At 42.5% G+C, this 14684-nt stretch overlaps 1 protein-coding gene and 1 long non-coding RNA gene across 2 annotated transcripts; one reads left to right on the plus strand and one right to left on the minus strand.

Annotated features, from left to right (window-relative positions):
* Positions 1 to 3002: 3002 nt before the first annotated feature.
* LOC118703799 lies at positions 3003 to 3674 on the minus strand. The gene is made up of 2 exons (XR_004983142.2): positions 3272 to 3674; positions 3003 to 3241 (listed from the first exon to the last, which is right to left on the minus strand). It is a non-coding gene; the product is annotated as an uncharacterized LOC118703799 (long non-coding RNA).
* A 2933-nt stretch (positions 3675 to 6607) lies between these two features.
* GPR150 (G protein-coupled receptor 150) lies at positions 6608 to 8134 on the plus strand. Its single transcript, XM_036411007.1, has one exon. It carries the CDS (start codon positions 6644 to 6646, stop codon positions 7937 to 7939), a length of 1296 nt encoding a protein of 431 aa, XP_036266900.1. The 5' UTR covers positions 6608 to 6643; the 3' UTR covers positions 7940 to 8134.
* The last annotated feature ends 6550 nt before the right edge of the window (positions 8135 to 14684 follow it).

Genomic DNA, 14684 nt, shown 5'->3' on the forward strand with positions numbered 1-14684 from the left:
GTCAAGGGCATGTATCTTGGTTTCAGGCACATCCCCAGGAGGCAGCTGATTGATGTTTCTCTCTCTCATCGATGTTTCTAATTCTCTATCCCTCTCCTTCTCCCTTCCTCTCTGTAAAAAAAATCAAATTATGTATTTTAAAAAATCTCTTTAAAGGATAAAATCAAATAGAATATAAAGTCACATTCATCTGAATAATATAAAATGTAGAGTAACTTTATTATTATTACTTATAGACCATAAAATAGTAATTTGTGGGTATTTGTTGGTATCTGATGAATTATTTGTATTTCATAGGACATGGCTGTTTATGTTTATGTGGTGCAAGTATTTGAAATAATTGATGGTTTATAGACCCTGGATATGACTGACTTTATTAATGCTTTTTAAAATAGGTATTATTCTATAAAAGGTACAAGCTTTGAAAGGTACAAAGGAGTTAACAGTGAACATGAAGTTTCCTTTCTTTCCCAGTCCCCCAGCCACCCAGTCCTCCGTCTTGGAGGCCACCACCTTCTTATGCATTTTTTTAGAGACAGACCATGTGTCTACAAACTTCATACTCTTACACACACACACACACACACACACACACACACACAAATGGTAGCATACTATACAAAAATATTCTGCATCTTGCTCTTTTTCTTTTCCCACTTAATAGGTACCTAGAAGTGAAATTGCTGGTATAAGACCTATGTCTAGCAAATTTACACAAAATACTACCAAATTACCCCTAAGAAATGATGCCAACTTAAATTCTCACCCAGCAATGACCTTCACATCCTTTGCTAACCTGATAAATTAAAAATATACTATTACTTTTACTTTTCTGAGTAAGGTATAATATATTTTCATATGCTTACTAGCCATTGGAATTTCTTTTACTGTGATCTATCCTATTTTTCTATTCTTTGTCCATTTTTCTTTTGATGGTTGGTCTTTTTTTATTACAGTTATGCTTTAAATATTAGGTCTTTGTAAGAAAAGCTGAAAGTTTTTTTGTGTTTTTTTTTTCTTCCTTTTTGTAATTTATCTTTTGACTTTGTTGTGGTGATTTTGACATGTAGAAATTGGTATTTTCATGCAATCAAATTTATGAGTATTTGCTTTTGTAGCTTTGGGATTTTGTCACATATATTTAGAATGATCTTCCCCATTTAACTTCTTTCAGAGTTTATTTTTCATCCTTCTTAACCCATCTGGAATGGTTATCAATTAGAGATTTAACTTCAGTTTGTTTTATAAGATGGCTATTCAGTTGCCTTGCACTGAGTAAACTAACATTAATCCAATTGGTTAGGAAATGCACTTCATTATATAACATTTTATTGAATAAATTATATTTTCCTCTATTGATTTGAGTTCTTTCAGAACATTTTTCATTTTTCAATGGACCATTCTAATTTGTTTACTGGTGTGATATCTGGTCAGACAGGTCCCTTTGCTACAGTTTTGTTTTTCAGAATTGTCCTGGCTAATTTTTTTTTTTTTTTTTTTTTTTTTTTTAATAATGTTTTTGTTGATTTCAGAGAGGGAGAGAGAGTCAGAAACATCAATGATGAAAGAGAATCATCCATTGGCTGCCTCCTGCACACCCCTACTCAGGCATGTGAATGGGAATCAAACCTTAGTCTCCTAGTTCCGTGGTCAGCAAACTGCAGCTCGCTTGAGTGTGGCTCTTCCACAGAATACCACAGCCTGGGCGAGTCTATTTTGAAGAAGTGGCGTTAGAAGAATTTTAAGTTTAAAAAATTTGGCTCTCAGAAGAAATTTCATTCGTTGTACTGTTAATATTTGGCTCTGTTGACTAATGAGTTTGCCCACCACTGTCCTACTTCATGGATCAATGCTGAACCACTGAACCACACAAACTGAACTGTCCTGGTTACTCTTCCTAACTTATATTTCTCATACAAATTTAGAACAAATTTGTCTAATTTGAAAAATGAAAAATCTTGTTAGTCTTTTCATGAAATCATATTAAATTAATAGCCAACTTTAGGGAGAATTGAATTCTTTGACATTCAGTTATTCTAAAGAATAGAGTATGCTTTTCCATTTCTTCACATCTTCTATGATAACATTCTGTTTTCCTAAAATAGATCAGTATCTTCATAGATATATTTGGAAAGTAGGAACCTTTAAAAAAAAATACTTTCTAGGTCCCACTCCATACCAACTGAATTAGAATTCTAGGGGTGGCAACTGGGCACTGTTTTGTTCTTATATTGTTTCGTTTATTAAGCTCTCCACCTGTTGATCCTATCATATAGGTGAGCTTACTCCCGGTTGTTTTATCATTTGTTGTTGGTGGTGCTATTTTAAAGTGGATCTTTCTTCCAATATATCTAACTGGTTATTGCTTATTTATGCAAACTCTATTTCTATATGTTTATTTTGTACCAAACCATCCTGTTGTTTGCAGTAGTTTTTCAGTTGGTATCTTATGTTTTCCATTTACATAAACTAATCTGTAGATGATTTAATGGTTCTTCAGTGAGTTTGTATGAGGTTGCCTTTATAGTTATGTATGAATTGCTGAGAAATAAATTTCACTTCAGGCATATTCTGATGTAAAACCCTTAAGAAAGACATCTCAGTTTAGAGTATTAAGGTTAAAAGTAAAATATGCAAATCTACCTTCAATCTCCTGATTATAACTAAAGAACATAAAATAGCTAAGGCGTGGACATATGTGTTAGTTTTAGGAAAAAATAAAACAATAATCATAGAAAATGGTTCTGAAAAAAACAGGTATTTGAAGATAAATGTAATCTACTTGTTCTATCCAAACCTTTTAATATGCATCCCTTGTTAGAATTTACTAAGCATTGGGAATATTTTAAGTATTTTAGGTACAGGATCATAATTAGATATATTTAATTTTAAGGACAATATCTAATTCAAAATAGCATCTAACAACCAGAAAAACAGAAAAACTTGCAAGACCAAGACAAACTATAAACTGGATTGAGGACAATATTTGGGCTTCATTTTTAACTACCTCTACTGCTACCATCCTGTTACAATCTACCATACTCTGATATTTAGAATTTTGCAATAACGTCCTAAGAGGTCTCTCTGAGTCTGCCCATTGCTGATGCTATTAAAATATATCCAATCACATCACTGGATACTCAAAACGCTCCACTGGTTTCCCATCTTACTCTGTAAAAGCCAAAACCAAGGCCTATAAGACCCTAATGATCTGCCAAATGTTCTCTCCTGCACACTGCCACTTTGTTCACTCTGCTCCAGCCACACTGACTCCCTGTTGTTTCCTGGCACACCAGGCATGCACCACCTCAAGACCTTGGTGCTTGTTAATGTTTTTGGCCTAGAACGCAGTTCTGCCCCCAGATTTCCACTTGGCTCACTTTGTTACCACCTTCAGGTCACTGCTCAAATTCTACCTTCTCATAGAGCTTCCTGCTTTATTTTCCTCCATAGAAAACGCCACACCCAATTTAGTGTGTGTTTTGCATATTTAATTTGTTTATTGTGTCTCCCACACCTCCTTCCCCACAAAGATGAAAGCTCCACACAAGAATGGCCTTTTGTAGCCCAAGTGCTTGACACATGGTAGAAGCTTAGTATTTGTTGAATTACCGTAGTTTTCGGACCATAAGACTTCCCCCCAGAAGTGGGGGGAAAAAGTCCCTGCGTCTTATTGTCCAAATATAGCCTACACATATACTTTAAAAAAAAAGTTTTTTTACTTGCCCGGCTCTGTGTGGTCTCTGTGTGCTTGCCCGGCTCTAAAATGGTTCTAAATGCTGCTGTTTACTTTACAGGGTTGATTACATGTGTTTATGACTGTGATGTTGGGTTTTAATGCACATAAAATATTTTAGGACACTATTTGTTTCAGAATCTTTTTTTCTTCATTTCCCTTCTCTAAAAACTTGTGCGTCTTATGGTCCGGAGCGTCTTATGGTCCGAAAAATACGGTAATATGAGCTAGAATTAGAGTTAAGAGTTTTTCAAATATCTCATTGGAGGAGAAAACTAACATTAGATCATGGCAGGGCAGGGGGTGAAAGGAGTAGCCTTCACAATAAAGCAGAACCTTCTAGAAACTATAAATTCTAGCAAAATTCTGCACAGGACAGTTGACAAACTATCCCTCTTTGCTTTCTTTTTCTATGAAAAAGGCCAGATACTATTTTAAGCTTTGTAAGCCATATGGTCTCTGACAACTACTCAGTTCTGCCCTAGAAGCATGAAAGCAGCAACAGTAAATAACAGACAATAGTAAATAAATGAGCTTGGCGGTATATCCAGGAAACTTTACAAAAACACAGGATTCGATCTGTGGGCCATTATTTGTTAACCGCCAATCTATAACAATGGTGCACAACCTGGCTGCAAATTAGAATCACTTGAGTATGTTTAAAGACTATCAATGCCTGGCTCTCACTTCCAAGCATGGAGGGTTTTATTTATTAAATTTAAAAATGAAGAAATAACAAACACTTTTTTCATGTAAGAGAATGACAAAAATTAACAATGATGGGACTCAATGGGAAAAATACACATACATTGCTTGTGCACCATGTATTAAAATGCTCTAAAAATTCATGTGCTCTGCCCTACCAATTCCCCTTCTAGGCTTTTATCTTAAGGGAATAACTGAATGCCAATAACTGTATGGAAGAATGTATCTGAAGGGAATTATTTCTAAAGTGAAAACTGGAAAACATTTATCCGAAAATAGGGGGCTATTTAAATCATTGTAATTAATTTCACATTAAACATAATTACATCACATCTTTTTACTGACTGGCATAGACAGCTGTCCAAATATGATTTTAAATGAAAAAAGCAGGATACAAAATATTATATATTTTTGTGAATATATAGATCTAATCATTAGTCTGAAGGATATATAACTTGAGTATTAATGTTACCTCTGCATCGTGTGGTAAGTGTTTTTGTTGCTAATCTGTATTGTATAATTTTTCTGCAATTAATATGTACTATTTTTATAATAAAATAAATACTTAATTTTGAAACATATGTCCTATATCATCAAAATTTAAACAAACTAGCATTATGTGCCCTGAAATGATTACACTGAGGACAAATTATCTCCTGTAGTATTTCTGCCCACAAAGTCTAATCCAGATTTAATTAATTGGAAACAAATACACATGGTAGAAGCTTAGTACTTGTTGAATTAATATGAGCTAGAATTAGAACTTTAGAGACAGTCTATAAAACATGTGCCATGGACCCTTCAGACCCATCGGTGTCATGAAAGGAAAAAGGCGAAGAAACCTTTTGGTTTTACTTGGACTACTACAGCAAATGGCAAGGTTGTCATTTGCACCCACCACGCCCTCCTATCCCATGCACCTTGAAGTGCCAAATGTCTCAGCCTGGTATGTGAACCCCAACAGACTCCCAGGTTAGGAAGTGCAGGAATCCTACTTTCAGGGTGACTAAGAAGGAGGGTGCACAAAAGACAAATTGATGCTTCCAACAAGAAAACTAAAATTTGTGAAGATGGAGGGCTAAAATAAGAGGCAGCATTTAACCTACACCATTTCCTGTAACTTGGATTTCTTTTTAAAAACTTGGCTGCCTTGTTATTTTCTTAGTCACCTTTTCTCTAAGCTTATTGGAAGCGTAGTCCCTCCTAGCTACCTCCCACCTGCTGGAAGACAGAACCAAGAGAACGAGAAGCCATGATGACACATCATCGCTGGATGAAAATACTAGGGGAAGAGTAACAAATGTACTACCATTTGAATGAAACCTCTTGGTGCCCTCTTCAGACTAATGAAATGAATTTTGTATCGCCCAGACAGCAGCTGTGATCCTCTGCTTCCAGTAATGAGTATTTGAAACTAGGTATCTGCAAACCACTGCAACTCCTAATTGCTAAACATCACTGACTTTAGTCCAAGGAAATCCTCTCATTGTTAGCCAAAGAGACATATTATTAAAGACTCTAGTGGGATCCTCTTTGCTCAAAATGCTGTTAAGTTTCTTGTGTTTGTTTCTCTCCTGCTAGTACAAATCCACAACATGTCAAACCTTTTTTATTGTTTTCATCAAAACTGGTTTCTTGTTTCTTTCTCTCTCCTCTCCACCCCCACCCCCCACCCCTCCGCCCCGCCCCGGAATCATGGAACCATTTGAGGGGTACAATCTCAGTCAGGAGCTTCATCTCTTGTGTTTTGGTCTTGGGTTAACATGAGCCTTTTCAACGGCCCCGGCAAAACGACCTCGTGTCCAGATAAGCTCTCCGGGTAAATTGGGAACCCTGGAGCCTCCAGAGCCCAGTGGTATGAGGCTCCTGCGAGGCCAGCCTGGGGGCCTTTGCAGAGATGGGAAGGGGAGAAGGACTGGGCGGGCAGACACGGAGAAGGTGGAGAATAGGAATCATGTGTGATCCTCGAGTGTTACAACCCACATGCGAGTGACAAGTGACGAAAGGCAACCAGTGAAAAACATCTAAGCACAAATATACCGGAATCCAGCTGCTTCTCTCTTGCATGTGGGTTTTCAAGTAACTTTGGAAACGGACAGAAGCGGCGTCGCGCCCCGCCGCAGCCTCGCCTCCACCTCGGTTTCCTAAGGTCTTGGGTACCTGCCTAAGGTCTTGGGTACCTGCTCTTCCTCCAAGGTAAGGATGGAGCATCCCTCCTTCAGCCTCCCAACTCTGCCGCCGGCGCCCAACCACTCCGCACCCATCCCTCTGGGCTGGGGTCCCAACCTGACGTCCGGACGGGAAGCCCCAGCTCCGGGGCCGCCGCCGCCGCCTGGCCCGCCCGGCCGCCTGCTCTACCTGGGGGCTATCCTGGTGGTGGCCGCGGCGGGCAACGCCAAGGTCCTGTGCCGCCTGTGCGGCAGCGGCGGGCCCTGGGCGGGTCCCAAGCGCCGCACGATGGACTTCCTGCTGGTGCAGCTGGCCCTGGCCGACCTGTACGCGTGTGGGGGCACCCTGCTGCCGCCGCTGGCCTGGGACCTGCTGGGCGAGCCCCATCGGGCGGCGAGCGACCACGAGTGCCGCTTCGTGCAGCTGCTGCAGGTCTCCGGCCGGGGCGCCTCGGCCCACCTGGTGGTGCTCATTGCCCTCCAGCGCCAGCGCGCCCTGCGCCGCCCCCAGGGCGCCCCGCTGCCCATCCGCGCCCTCGCCGCGCTGGGCTGGCTGCTGGCGCTGCTGCTGGCGCTGCCCTCGGCGTTCGCGGTGCGCGGGGCAGCCCCCTCGGCGCCCGCCGTCCGCGCCGGGCACGGAGGGCACCGCTGTCACTACATCTTCGCGCCCCCGCCGCGCTGGCACCGGCAGGTCTACGCGCTCTACGAGGCCGCCGCGGGGTTCGCGGCGCCGGTCGCGGTCCTGGGCGTTGCCTGCAGCCGCCTGATCCGCGCCTGGAGGCAGCGCCCGCCCCCAGCCCCGGCAAACCCCGGCCAAGCCCCGGCCCCATCTGCTGGGGCGCCCACCACCAGCCCCGGCCAAGCCCCGGCGCCCGGCGCGCTGCCCCGCGCCAAAGCGCAGAGCGTGAAGATGAGCCTGGTCCTGGCGCTGCTGTTCGCGGGCTTCCAGCTGCCCTACTTCGCCGCCCGGCTGGCCGCGGCGTGGTCGTCGGGACCGGCGGGAGAGTGGGATGCCGAGGACCTGGCGGCGGCCCTGCGCCTCGTGGGGGCGGCGAACAGCGCCCTCGATCCCTTCGTCTACCTCTTCTTCCAGGCCCGAAACTGCCAGCTCGGGCAGTGGCTGGGGAGGCGCCTGGGCGCGGACTGCTGCGCGCGGAGGGGAGTCACGGAGGACGACGAGGGGCCCCACGGCCTCCAGGCGCTCCACCGCCACCGCTGGCCCCGTCCCCACTATCACCACGCTCGGCGGGAGCAGCCGGAGAAGGGCTGCCTGCGCCCCCCGCCGCCGCCCCCCTGGCCGCTGCCCTGCTCCTGCGAAAACGCATTCTAGGTGGTTCGTGGCCAGAGACAGGGCATCTGTCGCAGCGGCACAGCCTCTGATCACAGCGGGCCGGAGGGTCTCCGAGAGGGTGGCACTGAAGCTGTCCACTTTCTCCATTCTCCTGATATATATATATTTTTTGTAATGTTTACATTTTTCCTACATTCTTCTGGTTCCTTTCAGTTCCTGTTCACATTTTTCCCACTTGGAAACCAGGGAGCAAGCCTTTGGGAAATTGTAAAAGTTATAATTCTTTTTTTAAAGTTCTCTTTTACGCTCCCATAGATTTCTGGATAACACTGTCTGTTTTAGCTAAATTGCCAAGCTTTTATTTGCTGGGTTATCGACTGTTTTTACTTAGAGTTGTGTTTCAATCAAGTATACCTTGGGGACCAGTTTGCCGTTCTTTCCAGGAGGAAAATCCCCACGTTGCTCTTCCCAGGAGCCTGGAAATTGTACCAGTGGTACTGAGAGAAATGTAATTGTGCCGTTTTTGGTTTGTTGGGGTGGGGATGATATGTAGTGTTTTTGTTTCATGGCAGTGTTTTCTCAGAAGAAAATCAGTGTGGGTCTTTATCTACAACCTAGCTTCCACTCCATTAGAAGCTGGACTTGTAGGAGGGAGACATAAAGCTTCCCTTAGTCCCTTTCAAAAATGCCGAGTTTCAGTAAGCATTTATCCTTGAGCCCAAAGCAGCCTCTACAAGCACCAAGTGGTACGGGGCGGGGCTCCCTGTCCCAAGGAGATTTACAGCTAGGAAGGAAGGTGTAACCTCAGAATGCTGTATGTACGTATGAAACTCCTTTTTAGAAAATCAAAGTAGTGTCTATTGATGTGGATTGCTGAGAACAAGGTCAAGGAGTAGACTTAATTGGTTCCTCGTTAACTGACCTTGGTTCTGCAGCGATTATGAACAATACATCCACTTGTTTGCCAGTGTCCTTCAGCTGAGAATCTGCAAGCTTTCCCTTATAGCATTTCCTGTACATACACAAATGCAAAACTAAGGTGCAGAAAGGGGCAAAGGTTGGTAAAATCTACTTGCAGAGTTGATGCTCTGTCAGGTTTTCGTTTTTTAATAACTTGAAAATTAGTTGCAGACATCATATGCTTACACTTCACCTCTGAAAACTTGAGCATGTATCTTCTAAGACATGCTTGTATAACCACAGAAGTATTATCACTCTTAAGAAAATTAGCATTAATTCCCTAATATCATAATGCCCGGCTCATATTCAAATTTTATCTTTTGTCCTCAATATAATTTGTAAAGATTTTTTTCTTTTGAACTAAAATATAATTACAGTCCATCAATACATTTGATTGTTAAAGCTCTTTAGTCTCTTTTATTCTAAAACAGCCTCCCTGGCTTATTTATTTATTTTTTATAAAGTACACAGAAGCCAATTTATTATATCCTCAAAATTGATAATATTCAAAACTTTAGAATCCAGCATAAAAATTGAATGGTGGGCTTCCTACTTCATGAATATAAAGCAATATATTTGCCAAATTCTGATGTCAGTTGTAGCATTAGTAAAATTCCAAACTACTGAGCAGAAGCTACAGGGGCCTGAAGGGCAGATGTGGAGGAGAAAGAGGTTTAGATGCCATTGTTATAGTGCAGAGAGGAAAAGAGAGGGCGCTATAGAAACATCAATGATGAGGGGGAATCACTGACTGCCTGGCTCCTGCAAGACCCATACCTGGAATTGAGTCCCCAACCAGGGCCTATGCCCTGACCCAGAATTGCACCCTGGCCTCCTCGTTCATTTATCCAAGCTAAACCACTGAGGCAAGCCAGCCAGTGCTTTCTCACATTTTCTACAGTGTACGGCTTTCCTCCACTATAAAAGTCTCTGATATCTAGTAAATTTAAGGCTATAGGTATAGGATCTTGCACATGCTCTACATTTGAAAGATTTCTCTTCTGTATGAAGTCTCTCATGTACAGTAATACATGAATGGCTTTTAAAGACTTGACTACATATTTCACAATCATAAGGCTTGTTCCCAGTCACATTCGGTGATGTTCAGTAAGTTCTCACTGCTGGTCAAGGACATATGACACTCCTCATATCTGTAATACTTCTCTCAATACTACTCTGCTGCACAACAAGGCAGGAACACTGATTAAAGGCTTTGTTACATTTTTACATTCATAAGGCTCCTCTCCAGTGTGAACTCTCTGATGCGCAGTAAGGTTTGAGGACCATCTAAAGCACATGTGTCAAACACAAGGCCCGAGGGCCAAATCCGTCCCGCCAGGCCTTGCAATGTGGCCCGCACTGCGCTGTCATCACTGCACTCCGCTGCGTTTCCATCACAATGACAGTTTATGACTGTTCAGTAAACCATTCGGCCCGCGATTTAGGCTGGATTTTAGATTTTGGCCCCTTCTCTGATTGAGTTCGACACCCCTAATCTAAAGGCTTTGCCACATTCTCTACATTGATAAGGCTTCTCTCCAGTATGAACTCTCTGTGGCTTAGTAAGGTGTGAGGAGCTGCAATAGGCTTTGCCACAATCTACGTTTATAAGGCTTCTCTCTGATGATAAGTGTGAGGACTGTATGAATGCTTTGCCACATTCATTACATTCATAAGATTTCTCTCCACGGAGAATTATCAGATGAATACTAAGTGTTGAGTGTCGGGTAATGGCTTTGTCACATTCTGAGCATTTATAAGGCTTTTCTCCCGTATGATTTCTATGATGATTAGTATGTCTCGAGGACTGAATAAAGTCTTTTCCGTTTGCCCCGAGTTTGTAAAATTTTGCAATAGTATGAATTCTTCCCTTATGTACATCGAGAGATGAATGGCATTTGCCACATGCTTTACATTTGTAAGCAGCCTCCTCTCCAGTATGAATATTCTCTTGTTCATTGCAATTTGACGATTGCTGAAAAGACTGGACGCGTTTACTTCCTTTGTGTGTCTTCTCCACAATAGGAATAACCTGGTGTATGTTGTGATTGGACATTTGGTCAAAGACTTTTCCACTTTTATAGTGGTTCTCTGCAAGCTCACTTGAACGATGATTAAGATGTGACTCTTGCTTAACGTCTTTCCAATGTTCAACCCACTGATAACTGCTATCTCCATTATGTATACTCAGTATTATTATACTTCAGAGAATAAATCTTTTATTCTAGGCTTTGGCATAAAGACCTGGTTATCTTTAGGTGGTATAGCCAGACAGGCCAGGTTGCTGTAGTTCTCCAGCATCACATCCATGTACAATTTCCACTGAGCTGTATCCAGGCATTTCCACTCCTCCTGAGAGAAATCTACGGCCACATCCATGAAGGTCCACGGTCCCTTGAGAAGCAGCCATTTGGTCCTGGTCCTGATAGGGGTCTGGGTTGTTTTCTCAGGTGACAATATGTTAAGGAGTCCCAGAATGTGCCTTCAAAGGCATCCGCACTGCCTGTTAATCAGCTCACCTCACACTCACAGTCAGGAGGATCTGGAAATGAGGAAAAGGCCACTCACTCCTGTCCTTTGTCACAGGTAAAAGTCAGGAACGATGAGCTCCTACATGGAGACCACACTGTGAGGTGTCTTATTTCATCTTCATGTGTCTCTTCTCCCAAAGACATCCAAAAACTCCACTGTGAGAGTCTCAGAGCGGAGACTTAAACAAGGTCTTCAGCGCCCGCAGCGCCCCTCAGCCTTCACTGCTGGAAGGTGGATGGAGAGCATCAGTTTTAAAGCACAAACACCCTCCACAGGGAAAATCAGCCATCTTCCCTCCCTGACCTTTTTTTAAAAGGCATTGTGTTTTGAAGAGACCAATCCAGTTATCTTTCAGAATATCCCACAATATTAATTTTAAAAAGTATTTCCTTATGATATCTTCTAACGTATTCATCCTTTCCCAACAGGTTTCTTTACAGAAGTACCTCTGCACAAAATGTTACTGCACAAAATGCCTCTCCAAGTGTATACCTTTTAGGAGCCTCTGCTCTCTTCACAATAATCTTTTCTTTGGGAACTGTCCTCATCTCCAAACAGAAAACACACACACATATACACAAGCCTATAGAGTCATATTTCAACTATGTAACCCCACCTTTGGGGCTAGCCCATTAGAAACACTTCCTTGAAGATGAATGCAGATATAAGTGGTTACAGAACTTTGGACAGTTTTATGGAAGAAGATGAGAAAAAACAGGATTAAATATCTATTGTTTATAGGTGAGTTTGAAAGTGATACAGTTATTGTAGTTATAATAACTATACCGGAGGGAACAGGCAAGAGAATTGTGTTGAGTTAGGTCCTAGAGGAGATACAACCAAGATGACACACTAAAGTCAAGTCAGCTGGACAATACCAGAGCAAGTACAGGTCTGGCTTAGCTGTTGGTCTGATGGAAGGTTATCTCCTATTGTTACCATAAAACTTTAGGAAGAATTGTTTTTGCACAGTGCATTATTTATGCAGGCTCAGAAAAAAATCCTGGGCTAGAAAAAAAGTGGAAAATAAAACTCTTACCATTTGTAACTGAACGGATGGACCTGGAGAGTATTATGCTGAGTGAAATAAGCCAGTCAGAGAAAGGTAAGTATCACATGATCTCACTCATACGTGGAATCTAATGAACCAAATGGATGATCAAAAATAGATCCAGAGTCATAGAAGCAAGAACAGACTGCTGAACCTCAGAGGGGGTTAAATAGGAAGAGATCAACCAGTGAACTTATATGTATAACCTGTGGACACAGACAATTGGGGTGGGGGGGCGGTTTGAAGGTCCGGGGAAGGTAGGAAGGTGGGAGGGACAGGAACTGGCTGGGAGAGGTTAATGGGGGGAAAAGGATGACTATGTAATACTTTCAACAATAAAGAAACGCAGTGTCTGTAAAAGCATGTGGCAGAGATATTCTTACTCCCTATGACCAGAGAAAACTAGATGGAGCAGTAGCAACAGCAGAGCCCAAAATGTGCACAGGTGATACCCCAGGTGGCACAAAGGTGAAGAACACTTGGAGAATCACCTCTGCAAGCATGTTGCATAAACCTAATTCATTCCATAACAAGAGGAGCTGAAATCAGCCTCTGTGTTAAAGACTTAAAATGCCACTCGCAGAAGATGTGGGAAACTGGCACTCCATGGACTCTCCCTCAAAGCAGCACACCCAGCCCAGAAACACCAGGCTCTGTGGAGGATTAGACGGGAACCCACATCCCTTACCCTGTGGTCTCATGTAAAAGAATTTCTATTGGACTAACACTCCAGGACTCTATCCCCTATTAGGGTTAAAAGGGAAGAGTTAAAAACAAAACCAACAAAGATGGACAATGTTGTCATTTATGGAGGAACAAAGGGAGTATAAGTATGTTTATGGGAGGAAATTACTTCAATTCAGAACACAAAATTTGAGACAGTTATGTATGAGATAGATTAAATATGCTATGTGCAATCATAAGCTGAAATCTTAAACAGTGGCTTAACACCATAAATGTTTATTTTTCACTTAAGTTGCGTGTCATTTATAGCTTGATAGAAGTTGCTGAATTAGGGGAGCGGGTGGGTAGTCTCTTTTCCACATAGTCACTCAGGGACCCAGGCTGGTGAAGGCTCTACCATCTATAATAGAACAGCATTCGCCAACCGGTGGTCCATGAAATCTGAAAGGTTGGCGACTGCTGGTCTAGAATGTCAATTGTTGTGACAGAAAAAGGAGGTGACTGGAGAAGTCTTGTATCAGTTCTGCTATGCTTAAGTCTAAGGTGCACTTTCACTCACTGTCCATTGGCCAAAACTAGTCACTAGGTCTCAATCAAGTGTAAGTGGGGTTGGGAAACATGGGGCAGTAGATGGGATGCTTGGTGAGCATCACTCTTTCTGCCACAATACCCAGGTTGGAATATCAGGCAGGTATGAATATTGTGCACTTCCATTTACAAGTCATAAGCAGATAGGTGGCATTTAAAGCCACCCTCACTTTCTCATCATCGGACTTCCAGTGGACTAATAAGGGCAATGTTATCTTTTTTTCTGGTTTGAAGGAATAGGAAATCCAGATTGATGGATATTCTTAAAACTTCCCTGTAGTGAAACTGGCAGCGCACAGATTTTTTCACTAGCTCACAAGACAAGACTGGCTTAGGATTGAAGGCAGTTTTTGAACCTTTCTGAGAGGAAGGACTTAGTCCTGGAAACCTCTGCCTAGAAATAGCCTGGTGCTCAGACCAGAGGAGTGAGGCTCAAAGGTGAGAAGAGACAAGTGACACTATCTGCAAAGATATTGAGGAGGAAAATCACAAAAGAAAAGGCAGTTTTCTGTGGTAGGTAACAAAACTCATGCCCATGGTTACCACTAGATGTCACTAGTAGGGAAGGAAAGAATGAAAGTTAGGAAGAAAGTGCCTCCAAATGCCTTAGGTGGACCTTGTGGGAGCTGATCCTACACTGGCTGGAACTGTTGTAATGGGGGAAAAGGGGGAAGGAAGAGGGGGGAAAAGAAATGTAAAATGACAGCATGAATCATTAATTTTATTCTGAACTGTAATGACTTTCAAATGGACTTCACGGGCTCCTGCTCTTAATTCATGAGCATGCCTACACTGCATGTGTTTGTGTGCATGTGTTTGTATAAGTGAGTCTCAGAAGGGGAGAAAGGTAGTTTTTAGCCTACAGTTTTCAAAGCATTTTATCCTTTTCATGACTACTCACATTATTTCTTTCAGTGGAGGTTTAAAAAAAAAATCCCATTTCTCTCTCATTCTTGTATATGTATATAT

This window comes from Pipistrellus kuhlii, unplaced genomic scaffold (genome assembly GCF_014108245.1).
Source record: "Pipistrellus kuhlii isolate mPipKuh1 unplaced genomic scaffold, mPipKuh1.p scaffold_m20_p_4, whole genome shotgun sequence".
Classification (NCBI taxonomy): Eukaryota; Metazoa; Chordata; class Mammalia; order Chiroptera; family Vespertilionidae; genus Pipistrellus; species Pipistrellus kuhlii.

Bases quoted from the DNA above. Each gene is read 5' to 3' on its own strand.
- GPR150 (XM_036411007.1), top strand. From the start codon at position 6,644: ATGGAGCATCCCTCCTTCAGCCTCCCAACTCTGCCGCCGGCGCCCAAC.